Source organism: Chlamydotis macqueenii, chromosome 3 (assembly GCF_036417535.1).
Source record: "Chlamydotis macqueenii isolate bChlMac1 chromosome 3, bChlMac1.mat, whole genome shotgun sequence".
In the NCBI taxonomy this organism is placed as follows: Eukaryota; Metazoa; Chordata; class Aves; order Otidiformes; family Otididae; genus Chlamydotis; species Chlamydotis macqueenii.
The window spans coordinates 16,941,514-16,961,201 of NC_141558.1; the positions used below are offsets into that span (position 1 = coordinate 16,941,514).

A 19,688-nucleotide genomic window follows, 5' to 3' on the forward strand; every position below is an offset into this window, starting at 1 on the left:
TCATCAGTTAAAAATTTGAAGTCTTCCAAGCTGTGTGTAACTTGGAGCTGGTGGCTGACATAGTTGGAAGATAGTTAAGGTTCATAGTTGTGTTTGGTAAACACAACATAGCAGCAGGTTTCACTGCTCTGTTGGAAGACAGATTTTTTTTATTTTTTTATTTCTTTATTTTAATTTAGATTGTAAAATGGAATCTGGAATCTCAGCAAGAAGTTTAAGGTTGTGGTTTTTTTTTTTCTTCATTTCTGCATTGTAACTTCAGTGTGGATATTAACTGAAAGTTGAAAGAAATCCCACCATGTTGATCACGATGGCTAGCACCTATTTCAAAAGATATCTGGAAGTAGCCAGGTGGCTGACATTTTGGTCAGCAGACACCAAAACCAGATAAATGCTGTACAAACATGAAGGCAAGAAAGGATGTACTCATTTTGTTGCTGCTCTTTCTAACTGGACTTCTCATAGTAAAATTAGGTTTTGGTTTGGAAGAGGGTATTGGGAAGGATAGCAGATGCTGGATCTGAGAGATGCTTCTGGCTTTCCTCAAGGCAAGGTGCCACCAGGGTTCTACTCTGTTTTCAATCTAGTTGACTATCTGCTCCTCCAGCCCATATGTCATCAGCTTGTCTATGAGGATCCTACGGGAGACAGTGTCAAAAGCTTTTCTGAAGGCCAGGTAGGCGATATCCACTGCTCTCCCCTCATCTACCAGGCCAGTCACTTAATCATAGACAGTTTATTTGCTGTTGGAAAGCATTTAAGTTACAGAAACCTGCAAGTAACCTTTAAACTGCCCTATGCATTTCATTGTTCCATAAGAAGGTAGCATTGCTGCTTCAATCTGTGTTCCTAAGTGCAGGACACATCAATGCGGCTTAAACTAGTGGTATTTGCTACAAGTAAAATCTTTCACTCTTTGTGGAACACCTGCGGTTACATTTGTAGAAGTACAGAGCACTTGTGTGTGTGTGTGACTGAATGTACTGGTGATTCTTTGCCCAAGAATTGACCTTGCATCTCTCCAGTTTGGTATTCAGTCCCATGTAATCTCTTTATTTCTCAATTTCCTCATATATGTAGAACTGAGGTAACATTGAGTATCACTAAAATTAATCTTAAAAAGGAATGCAATTTTTATGAAACACTTGAATGCATGGAGAATAACTGAGGAGGTGCTTATGGGGAAATCCCAGACTTCTCGAGTGCAGCATGTGGAAGGTCTGTAATAAGTAAAATCACTGGCTGTGTCTTGAACTTGAATGCAAAGGCTTTAAAAGATACGAAGCGTAATGGCCTGTTTCTTCAGCGAGACAGGAATTTGCAGTTGATGTTATCACAATGCTGCGGGACTGTATTGTAATGACCATATAGCAAAGAACCTGAAGTTTCCTGACTTCTCAGTGCTTTTCTTCTTTTAAGATATTTATTAGTTTTTCTTCAGTTGAACTTACCAGGATAGCTTTTCTGCTTGCAAAAGGGAATCCTCATAATGCTTTATTTAAAAACTGCATGTATGTTTTATGGCATAAACTGTGAGGTAGAAACTGGTGTCTGTTTTCTTCCATCTGAGGGTGTGTACCTAATCCACTAATGTATTAAGTGTCCTGACAAAGTACGTATGGCTGCTATGGAGAGCATTTTAAGTTATGAGAGCTGTAGTTAGCATACCTTGTGTAATTCTGTTTATTTTAGACCTATTGCAATATAATGTGAATAATGTTAATAAATACATGATGGTGCTAGTGGGGGAAAATGTAGTTCTTTCAAAGAAAACTGCGGTATTTTAATTTTTCATTACTTTTTAGTGAGGTATTTATTAATTGGTATGAAGGTGTCTTTACATGTAACAAGTTACTTTTAATCTAGGATTGTTTAGTATGTAAATCAAGAGGCTGGTAAAACTGAAAATCATGCTGAATTTTTAGTGAATGGAAGAAGTGGAACTGATCTCAGCATGGGCAAACTGAACCCACGTATTCCTCATTCATGTGAAACCTGAGTGATTTTAGGCGGAGAGTGGGAGGAGGAGGTGGTTTTTCTTAAATTATCTCAGGAAAATTTTAATTCCAAACTTTTAAAAAAAGGATTCTACATTATATCGTACTCCTGCCCTTGCGGCCCAGAAGGCAAACGCATCCTGGGCTGCATCAAGAGGAGCGTGGCCAGCAGGTCGAGGGAGGTGATTCTCCCCCTCTACTCTGCCCTGGTGAGACCCCACCTGGAGTACTGTGTCCAGTTCTGGAGCCCCCAACACAAGAAGGACATGGACCAGTTGGAGAAGGTCCAGAGGAGGGCCACGAAGATGATCAAAGGGCTGGAGCACCTCTCTTATGAGGACAGGCTGAGAGAGTTGGGGCTGTTCAGCCTGCAGAAGAGGAGGCTCCGGGGAGACCTGATAGCGGTCTTCCAGTACCTCAAGGGGGCCTACAGGAAAGATGGGGAAAGGCTGTTTAGTAGGGCCTGTTGCGATAGGACGAGAGGTAATGGTTTTAAAATAGAGGGGGGTAGATTTAGATTAGAAATTAGGAAAAAAATTTTTATGATGCGAGTTATAGAACACTGGAACAGGTTGCCCAGAAAGGTGGTGGAGGCCCCATCTCTGGAAGCGTTCAAGGCCAGGCTGGATGAGGCTCTGAGCAACCTGACCTAGTCAGAGATGTCCCTGCTCCTTGCAGGGGGGTTGGACTAGATGACCTTTGAAGGTCCCTTCCAACCCTAACCATTCTATGATTCTATGATATCTGCAGTCCACTACATACTACTTAATCGTGTTAAATTGTTTTTCTTACTGAAATAATTTGGTATAATTAAGAGCCAATTATTTTGTAATTTTGTTGGATTCTTATTATAATAACTTTTCTACTAAGTAGCCACCCAATATAGTATTGTTTTTGGATTGTTAATATTAATGAAAACATAATGTAAGTATTGCTAGAACAAGCACCCTAAACCTTTTTTGAAAGGGTAACAATATAGTTACAATTTAGCTACTGATGTATAAGGTAATCTGTAATTTGAAAGTTGGATGTTTTATAGTATTAAATGGTTTATATCTAGCACAATTTAATTAAAGGTTAAACTCCAAGTGTTCTGTATGGCAAAAATAGATATCACTTTCAGATTGAAGAATAATTTCTGAGACTTCAGAATTTATTATGTTAACACTTTTTTTTCCCAAAAATATTTATTTGGAAAATAAAGGAAAAGAGTGTCCTAAGCTCTTTCTGTAGCGTCCCTCACTGTTTCACCTAAATCCAGTCCTGGTCATGATTTTCCATTTGGTGTATGAATATTTTCATTCTAACTGGATTTTGAATGTATAATACAGTCTGCGAAAGGGGTTGCAGATCAGTCTTGTGAACATTAAACAAGTGCTTGATTTCATTACCATGAATGTTTCTTGAGGTATCTGGAAGCGTTCAAGACTGTGAAGTCCTAAAGGATTAGTTAACTTCCTGCTGGCATTCACCACCCTTTTGGCTGCAAAGAATATCTGAAGATTTTGTGAGGTGTATTGGCAAATCAGTTCTCACTGGTGTAATGTTGTACATCTTAAAACATGGGGGAAAATTGCAACCCTGACCTGAAAAAATTATGTGTGAAATTAAATTTATAATATTTGTATAAGGTGATTCTTATCTGTGCTTTTCTTACATGGGCTGAGGATCAGCTTTAACAGGAGGCATAAAGGCATCCTGTTCCTTTTTAACTCAGATATGTTTAAATGTGTGTATTTGAAAATTAATTGTCTTTTCTAGATCCTTTGAGAATCCTGCGGCAGTGGGATTTGTGCTGCTGAATTTTGAATGTATAGAAATACATTCAATGGAAATATGTTTGTCTAATTTGCCAAATTTCTGTACTCATAGACAAATTGCACTAAAAAAAAAAAGCATAAAATACTTATTTTCTCTTTAAAGGACTTGCAGTTTTTACAGTGGTGCCTGAAATTGTAAATCCTGTGTTTTATTTATGTGAATAAGTGTTTTGGCTAATGACAATAGAATTTGTAAGTTAGTACTGTACACTTTAAAAAAAAAAACAAAACAAACAAACTGTAAGTCTGTGCTTGCATAGAATAAATATTATTGAAAAACTCCAGTCAGAATGAAGGTGTGATTACACGCTCTAATTATGTAATATTCACTAGAAATAATTGGAGACTAAACTCTGCTTTAAAGGTATGTTTTTCAATGGATAAATGTTTATAGTTTTTAATTGAAAAGCTTTTTTTTTTTTCCATTTTCCTTCCAGGTATTGCTTTGTTTTTGCTTTGGGATACCTCACTGTGTGCCAAATTACTAGAGTCTATATCTTTGACTATGGACAGTATTCCGCTGATTTTTCTGGGTAAGGAGAAAAATAATCTTGCTGTCTTGTCCTCTGAAGTGATACTGTATCTGTTATTGATCCACCCCCCCCCCCCCCCCCCGCCAAGTTAAGTGTGTCAACCTTTTAAACTTGGAGGGAAAGCTGACTGTGTGTGTGCAAATTGGCACACATACAAATATATATGTACCTGTGCTTTAACTGTGCAAACTGAGAATTTGGAGAACAGTAGTGTCTGTGAGAACCATGAATGCATTATCTGCTGCCTCCTGTTTTTGTCTGAAGGGTATATAGGATTTGGTGGCTGTGGGATTTTTTTGATTTTGCCTTTTCCCCTAAAATCGTTGTTACCGCCCATGACGACATGATGAAACTTGAATTGTATCTGATGTATCAGACTGTGGCAGGCATATACATACCACTTTATAAGGAAAATCTGAATGTTTTATGGCATTTAGCTTCTTTCTTTTTTGATTTTATGTTAGGTGTTCCAGAAGGAGAAAGCTAAGAAGAGGCACCTGTATGGTGGAATACTCACACAGCCCTTGGAAATAAAGTTTTATCTATATGCGTTATCATTTTATGAAAGGGACTTAAATGCATCTTTGACTTGAGCTGTGTAGGAGCAAAACAATTAAATAGGCAAAGTAAAAATAAACTGTATTGGTGATTATCCTTTGTACTGCAGATACAGAGAAGTGAAGCACAATGTTTCCTAGAAATGAGTTTGCCACTGATGTGAAGGAGAACATATGTTTTGGAAAAAAAGAGATGGAGAGTGTTCACTAGTCTGGTCAAAAAATGCATTAAATACTTTTCAGGAATACTATGAATGGCGGTGGTCTTTGTGATTTTAATATTACCCCGTGTTGTGTAGTGGAGTTGTGCTTGTTAGCCTTGTTGCTTCTCAGCCTTCATTGGGCATGTAGGCCAGAAACTGAACTTACAGGCTGGAGCGGAAAGCTTTTATGGTTAGGTTCATCTTTTCTGTCATTTTTAGCTGGGTCTTACCTTCTGAAACATCTTTCTATTTTTATGCCTACATCCAAGTGTTTGCCTTCAAGCCAGATACCAAGTTCCAATTGTAGTCAGTGGAGATCTGATCGGTGTGGACAGCAGAGCCTGGAGGGCGTTTCGGCTGACCCACCATTGGGTGTCTGCCTTAGTGTGGCCTAGGTCACTTGCCAGATGCCCCTGACTGTATTGACTAGATCTCCACTGGCTATAATGAAAGCTTGCAGCATAGACATGCATAAAGATGCTTTAAAACTAAATTTACTGATGTTTAGTTAAATTTTACCGTTACACATGGAACTGTAATCCAAATGCTGTCCCTTCCAGTTCACTGTAGGGCCAAAGCGTACAGCGTTAGCAGCAATCAAAGCTCTGAGCTGATTCTGGAAACAGTATAATTGTACTTGCTTGTTGCTGCTCTCAGACTATTAATAGAGCTTGAGCACACCACTGCTCAAATACAACTGTACTGCTTTCACATAGCAGCTGTCTTTGTGGCTCTGTTGGTTTGGTGTTAGCTCAGAGATTTCTGCTAGGTCTAAACACATCCAAAGATTTGAGATCTATGCTCTGGATGGAACTGTTCTGAAGCCTGGATCCGACTCTCTGATTGCTGTGTTTGAGATGCCTGGTTGAAACCATAATTTCATACATCAGTTTGGGAGCTTGATGTATGCACATCACATTACATTTCTGGCATATACTGCATCTGCTCCCTTGAGGCCTGAGACAGGTTACTTTAAAAACAGGAGGAAAAGGAAAATGAACTGATACGAGGGGCTATTTTCTCTCCACTTTCTGTAGTTCCAGGAGAATAGAGTAAGATCAAGAAAATAACAAAAGCTGCCTAACCAGCTGTTGAACCTCAGCTCCAGCAAGTTCTTCCAAAGATGTTGTCATGGATTCATATAGTGGTTAGCTCCAAAAGAGCTTTGAATGTCTTTTTACCTAGATATTTCTCCTAGCATGCCGTGCCTATCTGAAGCATCCAAGCCCTGAGAATCTGCAAAAACTTTGAAGGAAGGTATCAATGCTCTGACAGTGGAGAAGGCTGAGGAGACCTCATGCTGGAGGTGCAATTGCTTGTGCAGGACTGTGTGGTCCTGTAGCTGTGGCCCTTCAGTACTAACAGATCCCTGTTGCCAGTGAGCCTTCCACTGCCTCCTTTGCTTTTCTGCCAGCACCTAAAAGGGATCGTTAAAATTCTGGTTCACAGCCTCGCTGTTCCAGGAAGGACTCTTCCTCTTTTAGTCTCTAGATTGTTGCTCCTCAGCCAAATCTCTGATACTGGAATAGCCACTTGAGAAGTAAAAAAAGAAGGCCAGGGTCTGCTATGATAACAATGACAGATGTATCAGCTAGAATTAATTTAAGGTCTGACTGAGCTCCTCCTGAGCTCCATCCTTCCACCAGGCAGGATCCACGCTGTCACATGTCCACTTACACTTATGTTCAGAATCAGTTGGGGATTTCTGCCAGCCCCAGGCAGGTCTACAGCTTAAATGCTGGAAAGAGATAGGAGGGATTTCCCAGACTGTTCTTGTTTTAGTTTTCTCCCTTGCTGACCCTTGCCTGTCACTTTAATCTTGGTGTCAGGATTTTGAGGCACTGATAATATGGTAGGAAAAACTTTTTCCCTGATTGCATTTTGAGGACTAGAAATACTCTGTGCTCTGAAATAACCATAGCCTAAAAAAAAATTTAATTTGACAGACTGAGCCATCTGGTAAAATACTGGCATAGTCCTGTCAGTGTAGGACTGGATGGCTCTTGGATTTGTTCTTCTGTGCCAATTTAAATATGTTGTAAAAAGGCCAAGTGCAGTCAGAAGACTTGAACAAAACTACGTGCCCATCCTACAGTATGATTATTTTGTTGGGTGGGTTTTTTTGTCTCCAGTTCAGATACTACTAGGTAAATACAGTCCCTGATATATTTTTGAGATCTGATGTCAAAGTTAAATTTCTAAATCCTGGTAGCCTACTTTATACTTTCTCCCATCCCCTCCCTCCCTGCAGTTAGGGGGTTAGCAATGCTGGGATCGACATCAGTCAAAAACTCTTAGATACTACAAAGATGGTACAATTTCTCAGTATAAAGTTGACTTGCTTAGCCAGGGAAGAATATTTCTCAGACAGTTTAAGATCCACTCAAGTGTACAAAATTCAAAACAAACTAAACTCTGTTGGAGCCAGCATAATTATGCTGGGTTTTTGTTTTGCTAGGTATGTTTACTTGAAGCAAATAATAATTCTAGATGGAAAAATTAAGCATAGGACCAGATGTTGGTAGAAACAGTGGAAGTGGTCTGTCTGTATAAATAATTTATAGTACTGTTCAACTTTGGTATATTTTTATTGTCCTTTGCTTACTGTTGCTGTGATTTACAATGCATGTGATTGCTCTTATTGCCCTTTTTTTCTTTACTCTCCCCACTGTAGGAAAAAAAAAAAAAACTATGTTAGCAGAAAATAAACGTGAAACAGCTTGGCTGTGTTTGTGGAACCTAATGCAACAACAAAAGGCATTGGATATCAGATACTGTATCTAAGTATTAAATTCTTTTCATTACACTGAAAACTCTGTAATGGTTTGAGCTCCAAAAACTAATCACTTTGTCCTCACATTGAAAATCTTCCAGTTGAGAGTAATTAACTACTGGTATAAACTTTCCCTGATATTTACATCTGAAAGAAAATCCTGAACTTTTTTCTGAATTATTCTTTCTTCCTTTCCTTAACAGTCCAATGATGATAATTACACAGAAGATCACTAGTTTGGCATTTGAGATTCATGATGGTGAGTTTTCTTTAAACTGTTTTTAATTTTCCATACAAAATAAATTTAAGGAAAGTTAGTTATGAGTCAGTTCAGTTTGTGTTTTAGGACAAAATATATTTTTGTCTTGATTGCTTCTTTCCATGCTTACTAATGGAAGTACCAAGAAATGTTGCTCAGACTGCGAAAGCTCTGAAAATGCTTACATTGTGAAGAAGATACTACTTACCAGAAGACCAATGACATTTCTCGGGCCAGTGATAAAAGACCACTGACTTTTTTTGGACTGGGGTATTGATCCTGAGAATTAGCTAAATAATTTCCAAATTCCGTGATCACTGTTGCTGACAGACTGGTAGAAGTAATATATATAACTTCAGTTGTTGAGCACCTCTTGTTTTAAAATGCTAACAGCTGGTCTTCCCCTAATTTCTGTCATCTATACTGATTTTTATAAAACCTTTCTATATGTTTCATTTTGTTTGTTTTCATAATTACACTTGCTGATAACATCATTATGAACAGGGAGATTACCTAATTATGCTTCTGTCTTTTCTTCTGTCAGATTTATCCATCAGGTAAGTGGGCCTGAGTTGTGACAAAAATGAATCCTAATGTTTGCTTTTGTGGATAGGGTATCTAGGTTTTTGGTTACCTTTTAATTCAAAGGAGCAATTTTCATTTTAAAGTTTGAAAACACCATCCAATAAACCTAGCCAAGGAGCTTGAATAACTTGGGAGCTACAACTGTCAGTTGAAGATTTGGGAATTTAGCCCCAGACACTCGGATCAAGCTACCTGTTTTTCTGAAATTTCTTTAGTAATGTTATGTATGAAGTTGTACTTCTTCTTTTTTTTTTTTTTTTTTTTTTTTGTCTCGTGTGTGTCCTAGCTTTAGTGCTGTTGGTGTTTCATTTTTTTTTTTCTGTTCTCATTAAGTTACATTGTCTAGAGAAGCCTCTAGGCCACAACACTCATAAATATGAAAAGTTAAGAAAACACATTTTTGTAAGAATTCTTGTATGAGTGAAAGTAAACAACACTGGGCATATCTAGTCAGTCAAAGAAGTCGATGTCTAACTTCTGGAGAAAATATATTCAGAAGTATTAGTCTTGTAAGCTATAATCAATTAGAGTACAGAGTACACAAGTTAAAGGAAACAGCTTATTATAAGAAAGTAATAATTCTAGTATCAAAGATAAATGTTTCCTCTTACTATTATTTTGCTAGAGGAAAGAGCTAATCTCGATTTGCTAACATTATGCACAAGTACTAGAACTGTGGTATCGGACAACCACGGTTGGTTGAAACGTTTCATTTAGTCAACTCTATTCTTAACTTTCATCATAAACTAAACTAGATGTCTTTTTTTCCTACTTAATTCAGTTAATTTGTATTTTCCTCCAAGCCCAGGTTATTTTCTGTCTGAATGTCTTGTAGATATCATTGAATTCTGAGTATCAATCTTGAAATGTTATTTCTTGTTGACCTCACGGAGATCCTGTAGAGTCTTTGTCAGCCCATAGGGAGTAACTGATAATATATTGGAAAACTGTCTCCTCTGGTTACATTTGCAGTCTAGTAGAGTCCTTGACTTGAGTTGGATGATCACCATTGCTGGGAGCACAGAGTGAACATGACTTTCAAAAGCTGATGTGACCAATGTGAATTCAGGAGCAACTGCTGGTCTAGTGTCTGGAGATGCTAAGAAAATATGTGTAGAGGAAACTGAGGTTATATTAAAGCAGTTATTTTTAACCATAGAGAACTTAAAATGGGTCCATCATGAGAAATTAATGAAAAGAAGCCAGCTCTCAGTGGGCTTTTGTTCACTGTACAAAGGTCCATACTTCCACTGGAAAATACTTCAGGAGATACACTGACAGGGAGGAGATAATGTTGAAAATCGTTATACTGAGTGAGTATTGGTACTCTGAGCCTCTAATCACAGCAGGTCAGCTATATTAGTCAACAAATACTTTATCTTCACCACATGTTTTTTACCAGTATGTCCAAGGAGAGGTAATGAAAATAAACAGCTGAAAGGAAGTTGTTGGTGTGTTGGAAGATCTTGGTAAGCTTTAAGATTCTAGTTGCAGTTAGGTTGTTTTTGTGGTAAAGGCACATCGTCTGGACTTGATCTTTTCCTGGCAGCTTGTTGGTGGTGTTCAGCTGCTTTCAATGTTACATTTGAAGGTCCTGGAGAGAACTGGATGTAATCGTGAAGGCTGCTCGCTCATGCTGTGTGTTAAGAAGTCTGTCTAGCTAAGGGGATATGCTTGATTCCAAGTTGAACACTGGTATGGAATCCCATAAATAACTACCCTGTAACTCTTACAACCCTGTGCACTTAGTGTGGGCTTTCTTTTAAGCTGGAAAAATCCTATGCAAGTTGCATAGGATTAATTTAACCTTGCTGTATAATACTGACTTTTCAGAAGATTGCATGGATCCCGAATTTACACCTGAGTAAACTTGGAGTATGCCTTTGCTGTATTCTGATTTATGTTTTGAACTTAAGCCTTTGATAGTTCTTACCTTCTTACAGTTTCTTGTTACTCAGATGAGCACTGCTAAAAAAGAGTAATCAGGATGTTAAGACTTCCTTTTTATTTCTTGGTGATTATCTTTGGCATCACATATGTATACTCTAAAGGCAGAAATATTTGGAGACTGCTTTGTGTCCATATTGTTTTTTTATGGCAAGATTTACATTTATTTATGCAACACTTCAGGCTAATTACAGAGTTAAGGGAGAAAAGGCATTTTTTTGTAGTTCAGATCCTATATTCTGGAGTACTTTTTAAAATCAAATTTAAAACTAGCATGTTTTGGAGAAGGAAAGGTGCATTGCAGTTATTCTAGAAGCAAGGGGCTTGTCTACAGGTGCAGTTTAGAAAAGCTATAAAATGGAGAATTGTACTTACATGAGAAATTTCCGGCTAAGAGACGGTGGCAAGTAGAAAAGCTTTTACAATTGTAGTTAAAGGTACTAAAAGTTAAACAGGGGAGAGGAAGAGAGATGCTGTCACTGCTTAACTCTGTATCTTGAGATTAGTTCATTCGGTGTTCTCCCTTTTTTGTTTATAACCCACTCATCCCCGCAGAGCCTCACTCATTTTACTCCATTGCTGTGTGAGATCAGGGATCTCTACAGGAAGGACCCATATCCAAATCTAACCTTACTAATCTGTATGCACTTTGGCAGCTTGTTTTTAATTCTAGTGCTTAAAGGATCTTAAACAAAGAGTCTCTTCAAATGTTTATATTCATAACCCATTGAAGTTCTAGAGCTCACAACATATTTTTAAATCTCCAAGAGATACAGCCAGCTAAACGAGGGACTGTTAGACTTGATACTTGATATTTAAAATGAAAAAAAAATTCTCACAGCTTCTTCCAGCCTTGTTCTTATTTATGTTCTCTATTTTAAGCTAAATAATACATAAAACTTTGAAGAAAAAAAGTCATCTTTAAGTGCAGTACTCGTCTACTAAACATGGAATCATGGAATCATAGAATCATGGAATGGTCTGGGTTGGAAAGGACCTTAAAGATCATCTAGTTCCAACCCCCACACATGAAATCTAATTCTTCCAAATTATTTCTTCATATTGCTATATTACAGTTGTACATAAAAATGTGTGACTAGATATAGGTAAGAAACCAGAATCCTAACACTCTCCTGCTCTGTGAGCTGCTTCTTGGTTCCCAGGGGCTTATCTTGCATGCTTTCTGACCACAAAAAAATTAAACTCTCTGTTCCTGTGTGTACTCTTCTCCCATCCCTTATGCCTTGGGTTTCAGCTCTGTAGTTGCTGATTTTTAAATGTGATTTTTCACAATGCTGCTTGCTTTTTATTTTAATTATTGTGTCCTCCTATGTATCTGGTGCTCTCTATTTTTAAAAGCAATGGAGTAGACATTGATGCTGATCTGGTAAGGCACTGCTATTTACTGTGAGAACTAAAAAGAGATGAGTACAGTGAATATGCAACTTGAAGGATTTATTTTATATTTTTCCCCTCCCTCTGCCTTTTAGTGAAAATGGTGAATTGGAGAAATATAGTTACAGGCTAATCTTACACCGTTATTTTATGTCTCATTTACTTTACTCCAACAGCAGGCTATTAGAACAGTGATTGGATTATTTTATGCTGGTTTTCCTCAGATTGCTTTTGTACTATTACAAAGTTGTAAGATTTCCAAATACGCTATTAAAGCCTATTTCCCCCTACAAATGTGTAGGGGGAATGAAAGTGTAGTATCTGTCCAGCATAGCCCCTGAGAAGAAAGACATTTCAATGGATAGATGAAACATATCAAAAATGGAAGGAGATGAGGAAAAAGAAATAAAGGTGATATTGGAGAAACTTATGCACAAATGCTGTATTAGTTGCTGTGGTCTTAATTATCTACTGCTATCTGCCTCCTCAGGTTATGGCACTACACCGTACACTGGGGACGTTTTTCAGACAATGCTTTTTAGATTCTGTTTTAAACTAAAAAGCAAAACTCTTGTTGATTTGCAGCTAATAAGCAGTCCCATCTGAACTGGAGTACCTGTTATTATATTAGTAGTAATGGTTTTGTTAGCTGTTAATAGAATTATAGAATAGTTTGGGTTGGAAGGGAGCTTTAAAGGCCGTCTAGTCCAACCCCCCTGCAAGGAGCAGGGGCATCCACCACTAGATCAGGTTGCTCAGAGCCTCATCCAACCTGGCCTTGAATGTTTCCAGGCATGGGGCATCCACCACCTCTGCTCTCTGGGCAACCTGTTCCAGTGTTCTACCACCCTCAGTGTAAAAAATTTTTTTCCTAATATCTAAGCTAAATCTACCTCTCTCTAGTTTAAAACCATTACCCCTAGTCCTATCACAACAGGCCATACTGAACAGCCTCTCCCCATCTTTCTTGTAGGTTGCTCAGACCCCCGTCCAACCTGGCCTTGAATGTTTCCAGGGGTGGGACATCTACCACCTCTCTGGGCAACCTGTGCCAGTGTTCCACAACCCTCATTGGAAAAAAATTTTTCCTGATGTCCAGTCTGAATCTACCTCCTTCTACTTTAAAACCTTTACCCCTCGTCCTTTCACAACACGCCCTGCTAAAGAGTTTCTCCGCGTCTTTTCTGTAGGCCCACTTTAGATACTGGAAGGCCGCTGTAAGGTCTCCCTGGAGCCTCCTCCTCTTCTCCAGGCTGAACAGCCCCAACTCTTTCAGCCTGCTCCAGATGCTTTCTTCTTATGTCTAGGAGTTTCTTTGATGCTATCTCTCCAATTGTCTCTTTATATATAAACATACACATATTTATTTTTTTTATGTGCTCCCTCTCGTGTTAGTGACAGCATGGTCATTATTGTTTCAGTATCAGTTACCAAATCGCTTTGATTACAGTACATGTCATTAGTGTTTAAAGGAATTGTATTGTATTTCTCCACTCCTAAGGCTTCCAAGTGTTGTCTGAGCCTATGTTTGCTTGCATGGCTGTCTAGTTATCAAAAACTTAAAATTTTTCTTGCTTTTTTAGTTTCTTTGCAGTTTTACTCAGCTGGCATCTCTGTCTGTTTGCTTTTGTTGCTGACAGTGTGCTAGTAAGGACTAAAACTGTTATTATCTCTCTGTCTTCAGGTCTTAAAATATTTTAAGAGCAGCATGTGTCTGGGCTCAGCTGGTGATCCATTTCAGAACCTCAAATTAAAATTTACTGTAATTACAACAGAGCCTGCGATATGGTCTACACGTTTTAAGTATTATTAATGTAATATAATCTTCTGTCTAAACATTATTGAGTTACTGATTAGCCAAATTTCTTGCAGATACAAAGGTGGATATATTCAAGCAGATTAACCACGAGCTTGGGTGGTGCTGTGATATGATTGTAAACATGGTATTATCGTAGTAGGAGCGTGGTAGTAGTTATAATATGCCTTAATAAAGCCTATATGGCAGGATATTGGTGTGTACTTAAAGACGTTGATTTTGGTACCATTAGGATGTGGTCTGCTGAGGCAGAATGAGGAGATGCAACTTCCTCATGATCTAGGCCACTGGGCATAAATTTTGTTACTGATGATTTACAAAATTCTTTTACTGAGAAACGTAGGAATATTTCCTACTTGACAGATGCGAAAACTGAGTTATAGTTGCTGAGTGACCAAATGATTTCACCTCTCTAACAAATGTCTGATAAAATCCATTTTCTGTAATCCCCACTGTATGATTTGGTAGCAACTAAAAGCGGCAGCAATTGCAGTAGCCTCCTGCTTTAGAACAGGAGAAAACAATTCTTGTAATCCCCAGAGAAAGGTTACAAAACTTCACGAGTTCCCTAGCAGTGGTGTGCTGCTGAGGTGGGGTTTCTTCATCGCCAATGTGCAGTAGGTAGAGAACAGCTAGAATTTGAGGCCTCTGGTCCCAGGGGCAGATACACTGCCTGGGAAATACTGAATGTATATATATAAATTCATCTCATACTAGATAAGTATCAATGTAAGACCACCTTTTCCATAGGTATTTTCAATGAATTAAAAAATGTTAACAGTAGCTTCCTGAAAGCCTTCAAGAATATGACAGAAGCAGAGATCAATGGTTTCCTTGTTCTAGACAAAGATGATAAGTGGCCCTTCGAGGCACTGAGAAGACATTGAAAAAAAAAACTGCAGTGAAAGCCACTGGACTGACCTCAAAGAAGATGCTAACTGGAGGGAAATCTTACTGAGATAGGGAAATGAAAAATAAATGGAGGCTTACTTGGACGTGGTATGTTTGAGAGAGTAAGTGTGTTCCTCACCAGGTTGTTTAGGCCTTAAGTGATGTCTCATGTATCTATGTATATAACTTGAACATGTTTTAAATATACCAGTTCTTTCTCACTCCTCCAAAAGTATAGGTCACATTTCTGTGGTTAGATTTTTTTTTTTCCTCCTTTTTCATACTACATAAATGGTGTGAAATCTTTCATTTGACTAACTACCTTTAGTGGTTAGTCTGGCTGTGTGCAAGTTGATTTGGGCACACCTGGTGACTGCTTCCTCTTTCTGACTTAAGGGTACAATACTCCTATGGAATACAGCAGCGGAGGAGGCCCCTGCTCCGGTCAGTTTTCATTGTATATGCTGTGAGAGACTGAAGGCTTTATATGGGCTCCTTCCCTACACTAGTCATGTTGTGTGATCTGCATCTATCTATAGGAGTCTGTGTTAAATTTCTGCTTAAGTTGATGTTAAATTTAAAGATTCACTGCCAGAGAACTGTAATCTTATGGCATTAAAGGTTAAAGGAACTTTCAAAATGCTTCTCTCACATTTTTTTTATTCAGCGTAGAAATCCTTGCTGTAGAACAAAAGAGAAGATGTAAAAACATAATGATGGGGAAGAGAGAGTGCCTGCATGACGTTAGGAGTGACACTTTGTTCTTCAGTTTCTTGCCTTGAGTGGGTTTGAATGGGAGTGACTTTCCACTTTAAAAGATCAGGACTGAGGAAGGTATTTTTTTGGGTCATGCTAGAAGAGAGGAGATGACAAGTTGCTAACCCCCCTGTATTCTTGGCTTTCTTGAAGACTAAAAATGCACGTTTAGTTGTAAGTGTGTTTAGGTCGTGGTTCCTGGAGTCGCATGAAGACAACAGAGTTATCTTCTCTTTAGATAACAAGTATTTCCATGAGTCAGAATTAAACAAGATTTGACTTCCCCCCAACCCCTCAATTTTTTTTTAATTTTTTTTTTTTACTCTTAAGCCTGACTGATTTTTGATATCTAAAAAAAATTGGCTCCAGTTAAAACTTTCCTTAGGCTTTGATCAAATATAAGGACTCTCCTCTGTGGATTTATTGGCATCAGGGGATGGGTTTGAAGGCAACCTTTCTGTGAGTGGAGGAGAGTCTTCTGTAGAATCGCCTATTTTCATAAAGCACATTGGGATTTCATATCTGTATTACCTCTACTCTTTCATCAAACTTGGTTAGAAATTGGCTGTTGGGTTTAGGCACTGCTAGGGAGGAAGATCATAGAATCATAGAATGGTTTGGGTTGGAAGGGACCTTCAAAGGTCATCCAGTCCAGCCCCCCTGCAAGGAGCAGGGACATCCCCGACTAGATTAGGTTGCTCAGAGCCTCATCCAGCCTGGCCTTGAATGTTTCCAGGCATCGGGCATCCGCCACCTCTCTGGGCAACCTGTTCCAGTGTTTCACCACCCTCATTGTAAAAATTTTTTTTCCTAATATCTAGTCTAAATCTATCTCCCTCTGTTTTGAAACCATTACCCCTAGTCCTGTAGTGACAGGTCCTACTGAAGAGTCTCTCCCCGTCTTTCCTGTAGGCCCCCTTGAGGTACTGGAAGACCGCTATCAGGTCTCCCCGGAGCCTGCTCTTCTCCAGGCTGAACAGCCCCAACTCTCTCAGCCTGTCCTCATAGGAGAGGTGCTCCAGCCCTCTTATAATCTTCGTGGCCCTCCTCTGGATCCTCTCCAACTGGTCCATGTCCTTCTTATGTTGGGGGCTTCAGAACTGGATGCAGGTACTCCAGGTGGGGTCTCACCAGAGCAGAGTAGAGGGGCAGAATCACCTCCCTGGATAATTGAAATAGAATTCCATAATCTTCATTTCCTAATTTTTTTTTTTGTTTTAATGCTTGCAATGGCAAAGAAAACTTGCAAACATGAATAGCAGGGAATGGATGCACGCGCTCATGTCTGAACCAGTGGTGAGGCTGCAGAAGGAGCTGAAGCAGTCACTTTGGCAAGCAGTGCTGGCTGGTACCAACCAGGGCTCTCTGAAGGAAGGAGCTCTGCTTCCTCTGTGGCCCTGCCCTTGAATTAATGTATTTATAATAATTTCAAGTGTTGAAGGTTATATCTTTTACTTTTCTCTATTATGGGAATACAAATTTTGAAGCCTGTTTTTCAGGAGTAGGCCACTAGCATATCAGAAAGTGCTGCGTGTGGCAAGAAAGTAAATTCAGTCTTGATGCTGAACTTAGACTTGGCCTGCCCCCTTCTGCTAGCAGGGCTTAGGGCTTCTCGTTAGTGATCATGAAAGACTTGAGCACTCTTTACTGTGTGCCTGCTTCACTGGACCTTGTTTACAATCTTTACTTGCAGCATGAAGGTGCTCTTCAGGTCTGCCTTAAGTTTTGAATTGCTTAAACCTATTTTGGACTGTGTTCATACTATACGTCGAAAGTGCAATGAGTAGGGTAATGTCTGTGGGTTACTACAGTGTTGAAAAGTGTTTGGTGCTTCTCCAGTTTCCAGGACTGGGAATGAAGGGTTTTAAAACCTGCAGACTTAGAAATCTTAACCGATGTAGGGGAGTTGTATTTGTCAGCATTTACTGCAAGACTTCTTAATACTTTCCTGAAATCCATACGATTTCTGGTTTAGGCACTGTTGGATACAACTGAGGATATGAGAGTTTGTAATTTTGTCAACAGTAAGAATTGTTTGATCCAACTCCAGCAAAAATGTTATGTCACATAATACCTCTGAAATTACTTGAGGACTTAAGTAATTACACTGCAGCATGAGGCCTGCTTTCCTGAGTAAAGAAACTGCTAATTAATGTGTGTATTTTTCCTTTTTCCTGTCCTCTTCCCTAGGAATGTTTCGGAAAAATGAAGATTTGACTCCATCACAGAAGTGCTTGGCTGTAAGGTAGGCTTTCAGACACCTCAGTCTAGTTTTAGGGGTGGGGAGAAGCTGTTGTTTTGTCTGCTTTATTAATGCTCTGTGGAATTGCTACAGATCACATTTAGGATGGAGAGCTTACAAACTCATTTAAAACAGATCCATGTTTTTTTAGAGTTGTAGCTTAAGACATATTCTCCTGGAAAACATCACTAGAAGTATGTTTTATACTTATTCAAGAAAAACATTCAAAGTTCTATGCAGTCTATGCAAATAGCATATCCGACTGAAGACCAGTTAACATTTAGTGCAAATATAAAGTAGCTGGTGAAAGAATATGCTTTTTAATTCTGTTTTTCTATATTTAACTTATCTTTTCTCCTTTCTTTATTCAGGAGACTTGAAAATAGTATGTTGTCCTAGGCAAAACAGTCTTAACTTGAGGCATTTTCCTTAATTGAATTTATTACTAGTTAAGACAAACCTTTGTTTACTGATTCAATTATTGAGGGAAAAAAAGAAAACACAAACAGTTGAACAAAGACTTAGGGAAACACCCTTCCTTCTCCTTCCCCAGGCTGAGCTTCAGTCAAACACCTCTATTGGGCAAGGAAAGTCAACAGAGTTCAGGAGATCTGTCTGAAAATGCTCAGTACGGACTGGAAAGAAATACAATGCTTAGAATGTTTTAAGCTGTGATTACAAAAGACGCACAAACTGCTTTTCTACGTGTAGCTTTTACTGCAGTTAGAGTAAGCAGTAACATGGAGTATGACTTTTCCTACTGTGGAAATTCTGTAGAACTACACGTTCCATCTCACAAGTTGCTTGTCTTTGAATTACAGACGCATGCCAAGTCTACTGGAGTATTTAAGTTACAACTGTAATTTCATGGGTATCCTGGCAGGCCCATTATGCTCTTACAAAGACTATATTACTTTCATTGAAGGCAGATCATACCAATTGCAACAGTCTGAAGCAAATGGGAAGGAAGATACAAAGTATGAACAAACGGATCCTTCTCCAAATGTAAGATGTATGACTCTTGCAGTGCGGATGCTTATGTAATCATTGCATGAAAAGCTTCGTTTGCACTGTTCATTTACAGGCAAAACTTCTGAGCTGTAGCTGGAGTTCGTTCATCAACAATATAGTTCCCTGTTCAAAAAGTTAAATACCTTTTTTTTTTAAGGCAGGTTTTCTCCATGGTTTCTAGTCTGGATCTTGTGGATAAAAGCAGATTAAATTGAGGCTTCCTAACAAGCTTATATGGTAAAAAGCCATCTTCAAATTAAAACAGTTCATGCATGTTTCCTTCAAAGCATATACTGTGCATAAAAAAGTCCTGGTTAGGACAAAGTGCACGTTTTGTCATTTGAAAGCTGATGAGACTTAGAAGTTCCAGTGAGGCTTCATGAACATTCTACTGTTTTTTACTGTCATCTTGCAGCAAGTAAAAAACATTCATATGTAACGAGTTGAAAAACATTCATAGAAATAGCTTCATTTTTCTTGCTTTCATTCATTCAGAGAAATATTAAAGATGGATTTTGATCTGAAGATGTAGTAAAATATGTACTGTCCATAAAAGTATGGCTAGTAATCCATACAACCTACTTCTTCTTTCTCTTTGTTCTGTTATTGAAAGAGAGACCAAATACATACAGAACAAAGTCCGGTTCATTGTACCTTACAAGCGATATTGTATTGCCTGGATTAAAATCAAAAGCTCCCAGAGCTTGTTAGTTTTTATGTTTAATAAAATTAGTTTAATGCTCAGGGTACTGAATGTTATCTTTTAATTCTTCTCATATTCTCTTAACTAGGAGTGTATCAGATTAATAAATTTGTATGTGGCTAAGGTAATTATTACCACACATAAAAAGCAGAATTATCATGGAGTCAACTGGAGCACTTCAGATAAATGGCTTTTACTGA

General features: G+C 38.5%; 1 protein-coding gene across 2 annotated transcripts in view; it reads left to right on the forward strand.

Annotated features, from left to right (window-relative positions):
* The window catches only part of MBOAT2 (membrane bound glycerophospholipid O-acyltransferase 2), a 94,243-nt gene that overhangs the window by 54,309 nt on the left and 20,246 nt on the right, over window positions 1-19,688 (forward strand). For both annotated transcript variants that reach the window (XM_086745553.1, XM_086745554.1), the window contains exons 4-7: window positions 4,255-4,350; window positions 8,087-8,142; window positions 17,723-17,777; window positions 18,596-18,779. In XM_086745553.1, coding sequence (XP_086601679.1) covers window positions 4,255-4,350; window positions 8,087-8,142; window positions 17,723-17,777; window positions 18,596-18,779 — 391 coding nt within the window. The remainder of the gene's footprint in view (window positions 1-4,254; window positions 4,351-8,086; window positions 8,143-17,722; window positions 17,778-18,595; window positions 18,780-19,688) is intronic.